The 19,614-nt window shown below is 45.4% G+C and overlaps 1 protein-coding gene across 2 annotated transcripts in view; it reads right to left on the bottom strand.

Annotated features, from left to right (window-relative positions):
• The window catches only part of LOC117206348 (protein vestigial), a 76,786-nt gene that overhangs the window by 16,755 nt on the left and 40,417 nt on the right, over positions 1-19,614 (bottom strand). The window contains exons 2-3 of one of the 2 annotated variants that reach the window (XM_033445600.1): positions 4,971-5,181; positions 4,536-4,688 (exon numbers count right to left, since the gene is read on the bottom strand). In XM_033445600.1, coding sequence (XP_033301491.1) covers positions 4,536-4,688; positions 4,971-5,181 — 364 coding nt within the window. Of the gene's footprint in view, positions 1-4,535; positions 4,695-4,970; positions 5,182-19,614 lie in introns of both variants that reach the window. The other variant, XM_033445599.1, reaches the window with a different exon arrangement.

The raw sequence follows: 19,614 nt of genomic DNA on the forward strand, positions 1-19,614 counted from the left end.
CTTGATTAAATATTCAAATTACACGGATACCGTATGTATACACGCATATTTCCAGTCATTATCTATTCCAGCTTGCCATTAACCATCGATCTTTCTAAAAGGTCGATATCAACGAGTAACAATCTGTAGCCGATAAATTGCATCTCCTTCGCAGACGAAACAACAAGTGGTTCTTTGAACGAAGGAACTGGCTCTAACTCTCGAAGCTAAAACTCACAGAAACATCGCGAAAAGCAATTTCACGAACCAACGTCGGGCTCGTTAATTTTTTCGGGGTACATTCATTTTCCCGACGAGTTGGTCGGCAATGATTCACTTCCAGCTATTCACCGAGCAACTCGACATCGATCGTTCGTTCGCGGCCGCGATACCGCGATACAAATGTAGTCGGTAAATCTTCGGTGGCGTCGCGGCCTCGGTGTTTCATTTCCGAGAGCCGCGGAAAATAATCGGCTGACACGGGCCGGGGGATGAGTTTCTCGCGTTGGACGTGCTGTTCGGCGTCGACGCGTGGCGTTGGCACGGCGCCAGAAGGTGCCTCTATAAAGACGTCTCGCGTCGCGGTGCCGCGATTCGTCAAAACGTAACCCACGGCAGATTGATGTGGCGGTGCGACCGGATGCCTCGTTATTCTGATTGCACTCGCGGCCACGGCCAAAGAAACGTATACTCACGCCTTACACATCACAGACCGAGGATTCGGATTCGCCGAGCAAACTAATGGCGCGTTCCGGTCTATTTTCGATTTGTGTTAATGCCTGTTACCTCTGCGTCGAGGCTTTTGTTAGTCAATTCGGAATGAGCGACGACACCGTTAGTCGCTGTTGAAAGCTGTCCTTTTCGACGATTTTGCGTGGCAGAGTGCAGTACTTGGATTTAAAGTTTGTTGATCGAGAGTTTATTCTATGATCGTTTCTTTCTTTCTTTCCTTTTGACAGTGGTAGAGAGTAGAGTAGAATGCAATAGGTTTGAAGGAAGGTTCCTTTTATAGAGTCGTTTGAGTTATGAAGGTTGTGAAGTTTGAGTTTGTTTTCGTATTACTTTTTCGTAATGGTAACGGGGGATGCAGAATTTCGATAGAGCTGATTCCAATAAATGCTCATAATCGACTAATTACCGTACGACGGTGTAAAATTGATCGAAAAACGAATAGAATTGTGCAGGTCGGGACGTTCTCAATTACGGTACGTTAAATTGCATAGCGTCATAGATTACACGGCAATTTTCATCCGTGTGATCCGCGGCTTGGAGCGAGCGTGGAACGTTGAAAAACCATGACCGTAGACCGAAGACGGTATCGCGACTAATCTCGCGGCAGCCCCTTTGAAGACGCCACGGCGCGGCGCGGCGTCATGTAAGGGCCATGTCAAGTAATTGCGTCTCTGTTGCGCCGCGGTGGCTGGTGAACGGGGCGTTAATTTGACGCCACCGACTGGAACGACGCGCTCAATTTCCCGAACTCAACGTTACCGCCGTTCCCGACGTCGTATTCTCATCAGACCGAGCGGCATACGCGACGCGATAAGCCGATCCCACCGCAGCGGACGTTCCGAATTAACCCTTTGAACGGAAATATGTGCGTTGATAAACGCGTGCGATTTTTCAGCTCGCGACGCGACAGCCACGCTCACTAAGAGAACTAGATCTCGAGACCTGTCTATTTTTCACCTTTTCTTACATGGTGTTCTCTCTCCTGTTTCTGTATTTAAGTACGTGTCAAATCTAAAAATCCATCGTTAAATTAACGATAATTGAGCTGAACTGGACGTCGTATACGGAGAAACGATATCTGTTTCACGAAGAAATTTATGCTCTAATAGTAAATGTATTTATGTATCTATGTTGTGTCTGGATATGAAGCGGTAATTCTACTTGCATACGTATTACTGTCGGAACGTAAGTAGAATAAGGAAGTTGTTCGTCGTAACAGAGAATCGACGTTGACAAAAATGACAATAGTTAATTTGCATTGACGTGCCATCGATAAGTTTTAATTCAATTCGAACAACGAAAATCAGGTTGCCGCAAACACGTAGAATCGTTCGAAGGCTCTGGCCGCAAGAAAGCAGGATAATCATGGTCGCGTCGCTTATGCGCCCGTATCGGCGAGCATTCGAGGGCAAAACGGTTTATCGGCTAGTCGTGTCGTTCGCCTCCTTCGATCCTGTCCCCTTAAGCGTATGCCAGCCGTATCCTGGTACCGCCTGGTAGCCAAGCAAAACCCTCGTAGATACGATTTCTTCGTCGTGCAAGAAACATTCTCTTGGGAATGTAACGCGTCATCGATTTTCAGCCAAAATTTCGACTTTCGAGCGCGACGCAAGAACCTAAAGTCGATCATTCTCCTATGCCCTCTCGAACGTAGAAATGGACTTCTTTGAAGGCTACGGGCATCAAAAATATTTGATTCTGGAATTAAATATGCGTTTCGCGTGTTACAAAGGTACCATCTATTAGATAATCAAAATTTTCTTCTATCGTGTCCGCGAGCCGAGAAATCTCCGCGTAATTTACAAACCATAACCTACGTAGAAGCGAAAGTAACGAAGGAACAAGTCGTAAAAGCGGGTTTCGACTTCGTACACGTGATATGTTTCCTAGGAAGAACTTGATATAATCCAAACTCGTAGCTATTCAATTTAATAAGACCGCGTAACGCAGCGATGGTTCCGGAAGTTCTCCGCAACTCACCGCAAACACGTGCCGCAACGCGTTCAAACAATCCCCAACCCTTCTTATCGGTTGCCTTTCTCCCTTGATCTTCCTGCGGAGGGGTGTCTTTGTTCTCTCGAGCACACGTTCATCGGTAAGAGACGTTCGCTCCTTGTACGTATGTTAGCCGGCATACCGCGGCTAAAACTGTCTTCTCCGGCGCTGTCTCTTCGTTCCCCGTTCCCCAACCCCTTCCTCTACCTTTTGCACTCCTTCTTCACCCCTGGTACGCTTTCACGGGTCTCCCTGAGTCAGCGTGCATCTCGTCGTAGGCCCGAGAAGCTCTTAATTTACCTTTCCTACGCCGTGAAAGCGTAGTCTCGATGGAACGAACGAGCATGCGGACAGAGCGAGGGGCGAAGGGATGAAGCAGAGAAGAGGGAGAGGCGCACGGCACATAACAATTAGGTCGTGTTGTCTTGAATTCTAAGCAGGCTAGTGAACTGATCGTGAGCACTGCCGCGAGATAAATGCGGCCTTAAACGATACCGATATAGACGGGCTGCTACGCCGATCGCTTGCCAAACCGACTTCGACCGCGACAACCCCCTATGCTGGCCTTTTTCGTTAACCGGCTCTTTCTTTCGTCGGCTTTCGGCCCTTCAGCTGTGGATCATTCGTCGTCCAAACGCACCGACTATATTTTGCTCACCTACCACTCCTTTTCAGGACGATATGAATGTTTCTTTCTTTATGCTTCATTTTAACTTGTCGATATGTATGCTGTATTCTTTGTTCGTGCTGTACGCATTCTGACGGCTGTTTCTTCTGTTGCGCGGGTTTATTATGCCGAACTAGGTTTACGCATTTGCCTGATATAGTTGGCGCAGTTTTTGGTTATTCGTACGAGTATACCCTAAATTTGGAGGGGAATAAATTTTTCTTTTGTAATTTGGTTGAAGAGATCGGTAATGCGATAAAAGCGTGGCATATCGTATGGCTCTGTTTCTTCATAATTATTCTTTGAGAATCGTTTATATCGGATCTCGTAATATCTTTATTCTCTGTCTTTGTAATATTCTCGTAATAAAAATTCTTTAACTTTCAAACTACCATCGACTTTCCATTCGTTCCTTAGATTCAACGAACTTACTTCTGCAGCGCTTCCTTACTCTTTCATCCTGTTGTTTCTTTTTCATCTGATATTTTTTTCTCGCCCTCGCTTCCTCTGTGCGTGGCGCAACTTACACTCCTTCTTCTTCGTCTCCTTCCACAGACCGACAGCAAAGGTTTTAAGTCCCCGAGTACGACGACGGTACAATTGTTACGAGGCTTGTTAGCGTTGTCGCGGCCTAATGGCGCACTTTATTATCGTCCTCCGCTGGGACCGCGTTGCGTCCGCGCTCGATGCGTTTAAATCACCGCCCTTTGATGCATTAGTCCCGGTCCAGACTCGCGCCGTCCAATCTTCGACTCGCGTGTTTCGATGACGTCGAAGCGTCGAAACGAGATCGTAATTGGAACGAATAGCGCTCCAGCATTTATTCTCGCAGGTTTAAGATAACTGTCGGCTTGTTTGAGCTCTGCCTACCAAAGTGTTTCCCTTGTATTTTCTTTTTTTTTTTATCTATCATTCATCGTTAATCATACATTTTATATCTTATGACGTAATATTCGTGTACTTTATATTTCACAGCTTACGAATAATTTTACGATCAGTTGCCGTTTGACGGGTTAAAGTCTGCGCAAAATAAAAAAAGCCGACAGAGAAGTCGCAAACGTAGAAATTATTATTCGTCCAAGTGTTAGCTTTTTATAACTTTCTTATGGTAATTTATATTTCTACGCGTTCGGAAGTAAAATATTTAATTTTAATAACTCACCCTTCGGTTTGTCATGCGCCAATGCCCTTTGAAAGTGTTCCTCCACCTCGGACGCAGCATCCCCTCGGTAATGAGTGAAGACCACGCAATTTGTGCTAACGTATTGCGCTATGCTCTCACCATCGTCTGAATCTTCCGCTGCAGTGCCCGTACCTACGGCTATAAACCAATTAGATAGGGCAAATTTGCCAGGAGTAAGCAGGTATTAATTATAGTATGTAATAACATGAACCGAAAGTTTTTATAGTCGAATACCGAAACTTAATTCACAACGTTATCTTTCATCGAGAAATTAATAATAATATTTCATTATAAAAATGTTAATGTTCGTTAACCTATGTTTATATAGGTTACATATATAATAATTTTTGCATTCTGTCACGGTCAAGTTCGGAAAATATGGGAAATTAAAATATGGTTATCGTAAAAGCTCACCGTCCGTGGATCTGTCGTCATCTAACGTTCTCGAGGGTTGCGAAGTGGTCGATGCAACGGGTGGCCGTGGTTGAGGAGTTGGCCTTGGCGATGCTGGACTGGGTGCCGAACCGACGGAACCTGCGCTGCTCGGTTGCCCTTGCGGAACACTTCCACCAGCTGCACAAATTTCAAGACCTGCCGCCCCGAGTGATCTTTGGTGAACGTTCAACTGTAAAAACGATAATATATCTATATTCTGCTGTATTCGAAAATATTATTATCTACGACGATTGATATATTAACACAATGTAACTTAATTTATACGAGCTTCTGTAAGATATTCATCTGAAAGATAAATGAACTCCGATTGAAGATTATTAACCGTCGTATGCTTACACACGCAGTGATTTAGATAGTCACGGTTTAAGTAGAATTCATGCCACTGCTTTCGTGTATCTTGATAAATTTCACAAAATCCCTCGACTAACATTTTCATACGCTTCTATCATCGCGTGTACATTGTACGAATCACTGTGATATTTCTATTTATCAAAGTTCGAATAGTCAATCATTTCCACGATCTCGAGTATTTGAATATTCATGCAACGTACTGGACTAAGTCATCAACTACTAAGATTTACTTCTTTGCGTTAAGAAACTCTTACGCGTGTATCATTTACACGCGTAAAGGCTAAAACCTGGAGCTCGTTTCAATCGATTTTCAAGAAGTTTCAGGACAACGTACGAAACGATACGCAAGCAGTTGAAAGCATCGAAGAGAAGATATTACAATCAATACAACGAAAATCGTACATTTCGCGTATGTAAGTATAAAAACCCACGACACGAGTGTTCCAATATCAATTCCCCAAACGTCCTACTCAACCATTCGATCAAGCAATCAACCTTACCGATCCACGTTTCAAACTATCACAAGACCCTCATAACAACGATATCGACATCTCTCGAGGTCTGACCAAAATATTATAGGGCCAAGTGGACCGCGAGCAACGAAATGCCCGTCGACGAAACGCTTCGACATCCAGCTGCAACGGCGCGGACAATTCCAGGGATTTTACCACCCTCGAACCACCCTTACCCCACCCTCCTCAATAATCTGTCCGCCAGTCACTTGGCGAATCCATCGAGGAAACGCGTCGTCGTCTCGGCTGACGTTTAGTAGGTAAATCGTACGAGCGACGTCCTTAGAAGAGGGGTAGCATCCATTGAGCACATACCGACGCCAAGCGTCGGCGTCCATTGTACCCCCCACTCCTTGCTGGCAGACTGCAAATAGCGCGAGAGCTATGCTATGCGCACTGGCATCGTCACGGCCGGTCGCAATGAGACCAAATAGGACGTAATGCTCGCTATTCATTAGATCCTACGGATGCAAATGCCACGCTGGGTCATGGCATTCTGCTCGAATTTTTTCGACCGCGTCGAACTGTCCCGATAGGAGAGCGCACGCGACATGACAAGCCAACTATTCGGCCACGATGGATCGAAAGATGGCAGCCGCTCGAGCGTCGCGTCGGGACGCCCAGGCGGCGCTCGATCGAGACATTCCTCAGGATCTAGATTGCGAGGATCGTGAAAGAATTATTGGTACTGACTTCTTTGCGAATCTTCTCTTTGAAGTTTAGAGAATTTTTAACGGATCGTCTGATTGGTGATCGTCTTGATTGTCTGATTGGTGGCAGTGTTTATGGCGAGGGGTATCGTTATAGGATTTACGATTGTGTGCAAATTATACAACGAATCACTGTCACGATCAAAAGCTACTCTAGAAGAAACGCAGCCTAATTCCTCGAAATCAAAGATATCCGTTCGCCAACTCTAACAAATTTTCCCCTTCGATTCAACTTCGTATCTCGTCTGACACGGCAGGTCGCTGAGGAATTCGCGGAAGAGTACGAACGAACGGCGAGCGTAGACAATTGATGTCAATTGCTCGACGCTGGTATCGTAGCTCGATCAATTCTCCAAGACGTATCCATAGAACGAAAGAAAAAGGATCACTCGTGTGTATATACAGTCCATAGATGAGACCGTTAGTCGCGTGGTTCATCGTCTCGAAAGCGGAACATGGCGCGCGCCTCGACGTCAATTAATTCCGCGCGCATAATCCGCCTGTGGATTATTCGAGGAACTCGGAGGACGCGAGCGTTTCGAACGGAAACCGGCCAAGCACGTAGGCTGCTACATAATTTTAACTAGCCTCTATGTTCGTTTAGCTGCTGGCTATCGAGAGCTCAGAATCCTGTCGTCTTTGTCGTCGTTGTATAGAGAGTCGAAGGTCGGCAGATTGACGAGCAGATCGAAAGTGAACGGCGGTGGGTACATAGGGTAACAGGGATCGCGCGAGACAATCCTGCGACATTACTCACGCGACTCGCCGTGCTCGCGATGATGGCTAGAGAAATACGAACGCGTCAATTAGCTTTAATCACGGCGTCTAGCATTTCCCGCCTGATATCGAGGCCAAACGTTTCCCTGGCGCTGCGCTTTCTGGACGTCGCGTCCCTTAAATAGATCTGTCGATAGAAATGCTCGATTCGTTGATCGTTTCTCTGTTTGATAAATAGATCCTGTAAGAATGCGACGAACCAGTATCTTACACTTTTACGAATAAATTACTTTAAAAAAGGACAAGACATTTAAAGAGATACAGACAGAAAGAAAATGACTAACGACACAGAACCACGGTCGATCGAAAAGTAAAACTAAAAGCATTCTTTATATAATTTTCAATCGCTTCGCCTCTATTCTATAATTTCAATTTCGAGATACGCGCAATCCAAGCGAATAAATGAATTCTGGCTGCAGAGACGCGGGTATATTAGTAGCAAGATAAATCGAGGAGACTCGCACGCGGTCCAGCCGATATTCATTATAGCTAGTGTCCTATCTGACGGCGCGGGCCGTGTGCCGCCGGTACCTACATCGATCCTCGAGATCGTGCCGAACACGATCGTAATGATCCAAGAAAGCACGCTTTAGCGAGCAAGAGATGCATGCCGTCTCGACGCGATGATAAAGGACGCGCGATCGCAGTCGCGCACACGTAGCCGGTAGCCATTATTATTATTGTTGCGCCAACTATCGCGAATAAATCTGCCAGGCAGATGGGTACGCATGAGTTATAAGCCGAATCGCGAAAGCACCGTGATTGGTGTCCACTAAATAACAGTCGAATTCCCTCACGATAAGGAACACGTTATTCTTGTTTTGATGCTTGTTTATGGCCTTAGAAAATAATTTTATGGCGTTGCAGTGAGATTAAGCAGCGGTATTAAATTGTTCGCGCAGGTTGTTCGAAGATAGGACCGATATGTGGCAAAGAGGATCATAGACAACGGTGTTGATAGCAATTGCGGCTTAAAGTCGTTCTCCTTGAAACTATGACAGCTAAGTTGGAGTTTATCGCCGAGTTGAGTTTAGTCCGAGGCAATTCATCGTCGGATTAAATTTCGATCTTTAGCGTATGTGTGAGTTTTGTTGCGAGTGTTGCGTGATAATTAGATGGTAATTACGTTGCACGAATGAATCAATTGATTTTTCTAACGAAGTACGATAAATTAATTGGAAGTCCAGTCTACCAGTCTTTTGCTTTAAGCATTAGGTTTCATATTAATTTATACAAAATAAATAACATTTTTTTTATAGAAAAATTAGACGATTATAAGTAGATACCAAAATTCTCTTTTCGAATAACGTAAATCGAGCAAATACGGCAGACCGTCCTGATCTCATCCCAGAGAATCGTCTTAAAACGAGCATCATAGACTTATCAATCTTCTCTTACCTAGCACAAATATACGCTAAACGCAAAGAAATTATAGTTGATGAAACGGCGGTTAGCGAGGCCTGACGCGTAGGAGCGTTTAACTCGCCGCCATAAACGACGGTTTGTACAATGAATTACAGCCTCAGACCCACTAATGAACGATCGCAATCGGCCGAGAAGATGTATGCACGGTCATGCTACGCGAACGCATACCCGATCCTCATCATTCGACGGCACGATACACGCAATTGCAGTTGCGTATGCGTCGTGGTAGCCATTACTGTTGCGAGAGACCCAGTGCGAATGAGACCAGTGCGACAAATGGACGCGCGCACAATGTTAAGTATAAGTTTAACCCTGGCAAATCGACCGGGAGACCCGCGTGGTCCAGTTCTAGGCTGTGCCAACTCTTTGCCAGGATCCTCGCTTATATTCGATTCTTCGAATCGTGATTATTCGTGAAACCTTGAACCTTCGCAGAAAGTTGTTTGTCGCGTGTAGAGCGTCCCGTAAAATAAAAAATAACGAACGTTTCTCGAGTTTCTAAAATATCTGGTAACTTTGAAAGTCATGATTTAACGCGAAGGCTCGAAGAAAAGAGAACGACAGTCTTCGCTACATTGTTGCATATCGAACAACTATAAACAACTTTGATGAAAATATTGATTCTCTTCCCTCCCCATAGAGAACTACAACACCCACCTTTGATTCGCGATACTCGTCGCGCTTCGAAACTAGAAAGCATCGTTTGTCGGGCGAAAAACGAGACTTCGGAAACTTCATTCGCTGGACTCGTCCCTCGAAATAAACATGTGATATCCTCGCACGCAACAAAGTCCTAGCGGTGTTCGGGCCACGTTTCTCGTCCCTCCAATCAGTTTGTCGTCTCCAGGCGACTCCTCTCACTCTCGTCTCGCTGACAGGCAACGTTTTCGCGTGCATATCGAGGGTAGGTGCGGGTCGCGTACTCCGCCTAACCAATTACGTTCATACATCAGCGGTGGGTAGCAACGCACGAAAATAAGCTGACGCTGATGTATGCTGTGACTGATGGCGGCTGCCGGGGCACGCGTGGGTCGAGAGCAAAGCCACACTCTCTATGGCGCGACGCGAAATTCGCGCCAACGCGGCTACGCCTCCGAGATGTTATCATTATCTACTATAATAAACCGCGGTTCGACATTCCATGTCGGACTAGTAGATCACCGGCGTGATTCTGAAACAGCGAAAACTTGCGGCGCGGTCGAGCGACGTCGAACGATGACCGCCGGTATTCGGGGAACGCGCAATTGATCATGAACTTGAGCGACGAGTCCGGAGGTACACGGTAGTCGCTTCCTCTTCGTCTTCCGCAACATTTCGTCGACTCACTGTTCGCGTGATTTACGTTTTCCAGAAATTTGAGAATCAGGTAGTTCTAGGAAATTGATCGTCACGGCGAGGATACGTTCGGCGAGCCAAGATACCGAATTTGAGATAGTTAATCTTCGAAGCAGGACCGAGCAATGGATTTTTTAAGGCAATAGATGAGTGACGTAGGACGATCCGAAGGTCGATCTTTGAGAAAATTGGTAAAACGTATCTGAAAATTGGAAAGGGTAATTTTTAATACGCATCCTCCAATCCCAAAGGCGAGAAGGTTCGAATAAGAGTCTGCGAGTATCACTCTGAAACCTCTTTTCCCTAAAGACCACTCTTTACACCAATTCAATTAAAGCAGCTGATAATTCGTGAAACACAGAAGGGTGCACGGAGAACGACACCGAAAAAGCAACAAAAGTACGGCAGGGATTAAACCAGAGGCGCGGTTCGAATCTTCCATAGATTACCACGGCTAAGCATCTAGCATCGGTCAGACGACAATGTGGTAATTAATCGAAGCAAGCCTGTCCGCGACGGTCGACTCTTCCTCTTTTGCTTTTTCTCTTTCGCCCGAGGCAACGCTGGCTTCCCTCGAAACGGTCCACGTCCTCGACATCCTCGCAGCCAACGAGCAGCTCTAGCCCCAGAGAGAGCTGCTCGCGGTCTTTCAAAGCATTCCAAAGCGCGAGCGCCTGTTCCTCCTCTCCTCCTTTCCTTCCCCTCTCTTTCATCCCCTCCTTTACTGCACCACCGGTGTCGAGTCACTTCACGAACCTAAGACCGCGTCTTTATTTGTTTCCTCTTTTGTCTTATAGATCTCTGAATCTCCGTATCGTCTCCTTCTCCTCCTTCTCCTTCTTCTTCTTCTTCTTCCTCCGTTCACCATCGCAATTCCTTCTCTCCACTTTCCTGCAGTGTTCGGTTTCTCTGTCCGCTACAGAAAGACTTCCTCTGCATCCTGCAACCCCCATTAAAATGCTTAATACCCTCGATGATCCCGGACGTTGATTTGGATTTATGTTCCACCGCGAATCCAGAGAGAATACGACTGTGGTCACGGTTGTGTACAGAGCCCAGTGATCATTGCTCGTCGGTGTTCTTGCGTTTGTTTCTGCGTCGAAAGTATCTGCAGGCCTTTCTCTCTGGGGACTAGTTTTTGCCTGTTCTGTGGGGGATTAATCGTGTCGATAATTCGTTGTTCGCTTAGACAGAACGTTCCAAGATCGTTGCTCTTTTTTCGATCGGGTTCGTTGTTGGTCGTTCGACTTGCACGGTCTAATGGGACGAACAGACGGTAAAGAAAAATGTGGCGTTTCCGAAAGGTGTATGGGGACGGTACCGATTTATGTGTGATTACATGTAGTTCGTTAAGCAACATCAGCACGTTTAGGTAAAAAGATTTCCAGAGGTTTCACGAAAATCAAATTCTATTTGATCAGACATTCTCCGTTTTATCGTCGTAAATAAAGATCGAACGTTGTATTATCAACGTTCGTTCAATGAAAATTCATTTCTATCAGAGCGACGCTCATATCCAAGTTCAATAAGATCGCGCTCCAACGTTTAAAGCGGATATCTCGCGATAGATTCCGTGACGATCCATCGAACCATTTGAAAATTTGTCGATCAATGGCGACGACACCGTGGCGGCTCCTGAAAACCGTGTAAAACCGGACAACCCTCATCGATCGCGGGCGAAACGAATGACTGGGTGTCCGTCAGGCCGATTCCCACATCAATTCTGACCGGAGAGAGGAACTGCGTCACTCTCTGTTCGACAAAGGCGAATAGCGAAGGTGAACGGTAGGAACAAGCGGCGATACGAAAAAGAATGGACCTCGACCGAAAAAGGGATGAAAAGGCGCGTCTCGGTCGCGAAAAACGAGCGAAACGACGATCAGCAACGAAAAGAGGATGAGGGAGGCGGGGTCGGTAACAAGCTACCACGGAGCATCTTGCAATTTGTTTGCCGGACACGGCCATTCGTCGACACGATTCTCCTATCTTCCACGGAGATGAGAGTCCACAGATCTCGACCGCGCCGCTGGATTACGACTATTGATAAGGCGCCGGTGAACGAGTTCCCTTTAGTTAAATTTAGTTCATTAGCAAACCAGCCAGGTGGACGATGGAGCGATCCCTCGTTCGCCCGACAAATTACAACGAGATCGGCCCTCATCCTCCCCCTTCCTTTCTCATCGATTCCAACTACTTTGGGAACAGGGGAAAGTAAGCCGATCGCCATTCCAATACCAGGATGCTGCATGAAGTAGTTATTGGGATTCGCAAGTTCGTACCGTGCTCCTTTAAAGAGAATTTTTGACCAATCCAAGTAAAATGTGGACGAACTGATTTCAGATAAATTTCCCAAACAATGGAGAATCGTAGCGAACAAAATTCCTACGAATGGAAATTATGGCGAAATATTTCAGTAACGATAACATTCTGCGAACCAACTATCTCCGTAATGTAAGAATTAGGAAGAACAGATTAACAATACGTTGTATTTCGTGAAACGTGACTTTGCTGCGAACGTTACCTCGTCACTGTCGTGCAAAGCTATTAAATAATTAATTATCACTGACGCTCGTAACTCGCAACGTACAAAATTTCGTTGATAATGTTATTTCCATAGTGCAAGGGGATCGTGACCTCGATATCGGAATACCGCGACACGACCGTAATCCGCGCGTTTTTCGTCGACATTAATATTGGCGAGAACGATAATGGCAGCGACAACTAACGCGTCAGTGGCGGGAACACGTGGCGGCCGCGATTCCACGCGTCACCCAACGATGGCTGGACTTCAACGCATTCCACCCCGAGAGCTCGACCTCTTATTTTCAGGCCGCGTAAATTGCGCGTGCGAGCCGACGCTATGAATTTCGCGGCAACATAATCGTAAAGGCGATAAATAGAGCGGCATTCCAGTCTCCGGGTGTCGAGGAACTCTCTGCCCTTAATAACCCGTCATTTTTATCATATTCTCACCTTAGAGCCTTCTAAGAGTCTTCTAATTAATCGATGGACATCCACGATGGAAACGGAAGTGTACAGTCTGCTTCGCTTTGAAGTTTCGCGCCACGCGCCGCTTGCGATCCGGCTGTCTCAATTAAATGGAAAGGCTCGCGGGAATGTGTATCGAGCGATGATTCACGACGATCCATCGCTTGGAAATACTCTGCGATCCTTATTAGATTCCCGTGATTTACGAACTCGTAGTTGGTGCAGTACGTTTCTGGATTCCCTTTAATGGACGGGATTTCTCCTGCCGTCTCCTCGAGTTCATTTTTTTACCGGATTGTACTATCGCGTACTATGAGAATATGTACATACGCACGCGAGTGAATACGTATTTTACTCCCCCTCACTTTTCCAGAGATTAGAAATGGTTTGCGAATTTCCAATGGTTTCCAATTAACCTTCTTTTTTTCCCCAGCATACGTCAACTTCTCAGAATCTTACATTTTTTATCGCGCGATATACTCATCCACGTTTCCCAGCATTCGTAACAGGATTCGATTCTTCGAATTGCAGGCTGCAATCGACCATTCTCAATACTTTCATTGACTCGTCGAGCATCGACCACCTCTTCGATCCCGCCACCATCTGCCTCGCACCACGATCAAAGCTTAAAACACATTCGTGAGACACAGAGAAGCAACCGAGAATCTCTCCTCGATAAGTCCTCTTCCATCCACAAAAAAAAGAATCGCACGTCGTTATCCATTTAATGTTCCTCCCCCTGGGTAAGTATCGTGCCAGCCAGATATCCTTGAGTAATATTACGGTATCGCGATATAAATGAAAACGTATTCGTGGATCGTGGCAGTGGCGTGGCAACCGATGGATCTGTGAGTCTGGGAAATTTTCTCGTGGACGCTAAGCTATCCAGGCCACTGTGGACTGCAGAGTGGGAGGGGTGGAATAGGCGCGTTAAAAGCCATGGGACCCCCGAGAGATACCGGACAGACGAGGCCTTTAGTGTCCTGTTATCAGAGCCGATCCGATACGGTCACCAATAACTTCTGCTACCTACCGCAGCGACGTACTAAAGGTTATGCTCTGGCTGGCTGTCCGCTACCGACCGCCGGACCCTTTACCAACTTATTACTATGTACCGTCCGCCGGCTCGTTCGAAGTTCGCGCCGGCCAATAGTTGTCCAATAAAGAGCCGCTCTTTACATTCGCGGCGTAACGCCGTGCCGCCGCCCGTCGGCCATAACCGAGATGCATAACTTAATGCACTTTATCGGAGACTTGTTCTTCTGTTTTGTCGGCGAGGGAGGAGGCTGAATGCTCGCAGCGATGAAGCTGTGTCCCGTAAGGATTGTGCTGGGAATTAAGCGGCTCCTGTGACGTCTCGCTACGCTTCCGGTGAAATGAAACTTTAGCTTTTAATTTCTGAACAGTTGGAATTTCGTGCGTCTTGGGATTAAAAGAAGTATGAAATTTGAGGAAAATAGGACGATATGACGAAGGTAGATGGTAGACTTTCGAATGGAACCAGGTTTATGTTATAGATTAGACGAGCCCGAACGATTAATTGTCGAAGATCGTTTTGTACGGAGCTGATTTTACAATTTCGGTACGCAGTTTATTTTCCTCTTCTTATATGTATCGTATATACATGAATATGCAGCGTGGAATTTGCATGAATATTGAGCTCGGTCCATTAAATACTTTTAAGGCGCGCTTAAGGAACACTATCCCATATATTGGCATTACGAACGTTGAGGATAGAAATAATTTTCAGATCGAATGAATGTATCGTTTGTAGGTCTGGCTGTTGTTAACTTGATGCGGTGAAATTTCTATGGCTAATTGAAAGTACTTAGGCCTGTTTTAAAAGTGGTTTCGATAAAATAAATCGTGTTATTAAAGTCGCTGCGCTGTTTTTATAAAAAGAACGAGTCTCATAATTAAAAGAATAAATTAAAATGATTTCGTACTTAAATTCATACCTATTTACGTCGATATTAAAGAAAGAAAAAGTTGAATAAGTATTCATGAAGATACCGTACTTGTTTTCGTAGACGGTACTTTTGCTCGGGCTTTCACGCTAACGAATAATTATTTTGTTCCAGCAAAATAATTTTGTTTCGCAATATTCCAGCAAAACCCTCGACTATATACTTGTCTTGGCAATTTAGATCGTAGTACTCGAGGGACTGACAGCGGAACCATCGCATTTCCACGTTTCGAAAAATGTTCCCTTAACTTGACTAATTTCGGCGCCTGAGCTCGGGCCATTGAAACTCTTAAACCGACGAAACTCCGTCCTGATCGAACACCTCGTACAATTCCAAAACTGATCTCTGACTTTGAAGAAATAACGACGCCATTGAGAATGTAGAGACAAAATTCGAGGACTGGCTTTAAATTTCATATCGTTTGATAGCACTTTCGTATAAAAAATGTAATAATACGAAAATAAAACATGGAACTTGGTAAAAGAACGCTTCGCTGGAAAATAAAGATACCTTCGAATACCTCTTGTGGCTACTGGTTGCGCACAGTTACTTCGTAATATCTCATCGAACAACTGCGGAAATTCATTAATATTCTTCTACGCTTCTTAGAATTCTATAAAACTGCATAAGGTCAACGCAGTACGCGCAGTAACCATTCTAATAACTTCATTTTACAACTCGGCTACACGACGATTATAAGATCCATACAATGACAGATTTCAACGAACCAGTATCTGAAACTTTGTGCGTTTGCTGGCTCACGCCGCGTTCCATCGTTCGTCTAATTGTTTCCTTATTCGTCGATGAAATGCACGCACGACGATTATACGGGTGACACGCGAAACCTTTCGTTTCCTTATGACTGGTGCGCGATATATGAATTCCTCACTGGCATTTCATCGCATCAAGTAGTGGCCGAGATACTCTAGGAATCCGACGAATGTCCTCCGCGAGTCGGCGCGCGTGCTTTTCTACGGGGATCGCTCGCCTCGACGTTTTACCGTGATTCCTTTATTTTTGCGGCTGCGCTGCACGAACAATTTCCGTTTGTCCGCAAAAGCGAGACCTCGCTGACGTTAAGCTAGGCGGAAGAGGAATATGCGCCGCCTTCGTTGCTTCCTTCAGGCATCTCTTTACACGTTTTCGTCCCGATGAACACTAATACTTTCATAACGAAGGAACTTTTGGTATCGTATACGTATACGTATGTAATTATAACATTACGAATGAACAGAATCGTCCGTAAAATACACAGCATATTGCCATTGCAATTTGAATGAGAAAAATTCCTAAATTCAAAACCCTAACGAAACGCAATTTCAATTACTTCGTTCATATTATTCTATCAGATTCTATAGAGATTCTATAGGTTCTATCAGATCCATCGCCATCGATTCTTTCGCTTTGATACACTCGCTAGGTAACTAAAGCGATAAACGAACGAAACGTATCGAATACAAACGTCCAATCCACAGTCTGGTCGTTATTCCGCGCCATAACCCAGTAATGTCCTCCAGATTGCACCCTTTGCGTTTTCTTCGCCATCGTTCAAGAAGCATAACCAGTCACCTTGTATCGAACCGATCCGCGCGATGGCATGAAAATAAGGTCGAACGATTATCTCTGTCGTCCGCGGGATGCGCTTGTACCAGTTAGAGAAGCGGGTCGATCGATTGCCAACCAATCGTGTGACGCATCGAAAGAAAGATCGCGCGGCGCGATCCCCTTTCGAAAATAATTCTGCCGACTCTCATCGCGATACTCGAATACCTGTCGTTCGTTACGTGGTCCAACCAGATTGCTCGCGAGAATGCGATCCTTTGCACGACGATTCGATTAATATTGAACACGCAGACCGCCTTCGGATTCTCGAGTCTTCCCCGCGTTACGTGCGCAACCTCTCTATCTCATACGATACATCTCGATGATTCCCTTCGTTTTCTTTCTTTTTCTAACTCTTTCCTTCCACTCTCTTTCTCTACAGTTTTTTTTTTCTGTCGCTGTACCGGTATTGCGCTAGCCGCGATGCAGCTACGTATCGAGGACGATCGGATTCGTCTCGAATGCAGCGAGGACTCTTATTACACCGACTTCTGGAAACGGCTACGCAGAGCTAAGAAACCGGCGAGTACAAGCCACGAGCGAGACCGGTCGCTTTTACTGTCACACGGAGATTCCGTAGAACGGAGTAGGTTTAACCGGTCAATGGGAATTAAGATACGTCGATGCCACGGTTCTGGAATCTTTCCGCGCGATTTTCATGAGATGATAATTGGTTTGAGCAAAGAAAAACGAGATTACCTACTATGTACATCGCGAACAGCGAAGAAAGTTCGATGTTAAACGAATATTACGCTACTCGATAATCTACTTCGTTAAGAAACCGGTAACTCTACTTGTAATATGATCGTAAATATTAAGATTCGCCTGTTTTATTTTCTCGAAACGATAAATAATAAATAACATTTGTTACTTAAGCTGTATAAAAAGAGAAGAATTAAAACGTTAATAGGACGACGATAAATTCAACGCGTCATATTCGAGAAGATGAGTTGGACAATTGTAAAAACGAAAGAGAAAGGATGATCGAATCAGGATGCTGGATCTCGAATATCGAGTTAGGTATCGATTGAAGGATCGATCGTTCGTACGTGGTCAGAGCGAGGAGGCAACGGCGATCGGAATGCGATCCTCAGAAAACAGAGGTGGCCGGTGAACGCAGTGGCACGAAGCGTAGCCCCCTTTAGCGCGTGTCGCAAAGAATGGCGTTCCTAGACTAAAAACGGAACAGCGGCAAGGAATGTAACGTTGCAGCACACCTTGCCCCGAGCTGTGACACGAGTTTGCGCGGACGCGTATAGAAACGCGCGTGCACACAACCGTGAACAAGCAACCTGGCCTGGTACGCGTGAGATATGGCGATTCCGTACCGATAATTGTCGCACATCCCGGCAATTCCGCGATCTGCCAACACCAAGCAGCGTCGTATCGCATCCGCGTGACGTGTTACTTCTCCCTGTTGCTCGTCCTTCTCAACGGACGTGCCAGGACTTCCGTCTTACCACGCTGTCGACACGCCTGCGTGTCTTTTGTTTCGACTTTTTCCTCGAAAGCACGGTGAAAAGGTTGCGCGTTTCACGTGGTTATGGAAGAATTAACTTCGATAAGGAACGCGCGTTACAAAAGTAAGACGCGGATGGATGTCGAGTCGCGTTCGAGAAAGTCCCATTGTGTTTTAAAACTTTCGAACGATTTGCGACATTTGATGGAATTTTTAAAACGTAAATGATCAAAAATACGATGGTCACTGGTTATTTCGTTCTGTTGAAAATAAATCGTATCGTGTTTTGCTCGTATTCGGCAAGAATTAAAATCCGTCTGTGTTAAACTGCTCGATTAGCTTCTAATTTCAAATGACTGTAGAAACTTGTAATTAGTAGACGGTCCAGTTAGCGGGTTAAAAACTTAGTATTTAATCGACCATTCAACGCCACTGCGATTAAATGCACTTGGGGTACATTTCACGATTAAATACGATCACACTGTATCTTACAAATTGATCGTTCGCAGAGGTAAACCGCGTCCGACGTTAGAAGCAGAAATTTTCGCCGTAAATCTAGCTCAAAGCCAACTAGTTGAATGAAAAGGACAGCTGCTTGCGGTCCGATTCTGGTGCATTTCGCTGTAATCCAACGGGTCATCCAGCGTGATGAATTACCATCAAGGATAGCGCTGTTTCCCCGTTCCTTCCTAGTGTTTGATGTTAAACGTGATTAACGTGTTCTTCTGATTCTAACCTCCCGTTTGATCTTGACACGCAAATCTGCTCTCCTATCCACAGCTGCGCCGATGTTATCGTGGAACACGTGCTATTCGGTTATTACTGTATTCGAGATTATTCTTCAAAGTGCTTGAAATAAGTCTTTAACACCAATCGCCTTACATTTTAGCTCTAAAAAGTCTTAATCGCATTCGTGTTCCACCTTAATCTCGATATTAACGTTCCTGTCCTTTTTCTTCGAATTTCCAAAGAAAATGGCTGATGTGTGATCAGTTTGTTGGTATAAGTAGCAAACACGGAATTGATTAACGCGAAAAGATAATTGCATTTAACGCATTAACCAAGAATATACGACGAAACAAAGAACTCCATGCAACGTTAACGTTTCGCATTCTTCGATCGATAATTCATGAAAATATCAGGTTACGGTGATCGGATCTAGCGTACTAAATATCGCTTCCAATTGGCTAAACAATCGGAAGCAATCGCCGAGTCGACGCAAAGTGGACGATCACAATGAACGCATAAATTTCGCTTAACAAATTCGTTTGGAAAATGGCGGATCTATCGTGCAGGCCCCAAAGTCTTTGCTGGCGGACAAAACGTAACGAGAAGCAGCTGCTACAATAGTCACCTGCGGCGATTAATGGCGTCCGGTCGGCGACCGTAAATAACAATAAACCAGTTTACTGGAAGAACAGTCGCGTGGCTTCCGTGGTTCTGGGAACTATTCTAGCGTCCCTTGCGCTTCGTCAA

This window comes from Bombus bifarius, unplaced genomic scaffold (assembly GCF_011952205.1).
Source record: "Bombus bifarius isolate JDL3187 unplaced genomic scaffold, Bbif_JDL3187 scf7180000008006, whole genome shotgun sequence".
Taxonomy (NCBI): domain Eukaryota; kingdom Metazoa; phylum Arthropoda; class Insecta; order Hymenoptera; family Apidae; genus Bombus; species Bombus bifarius.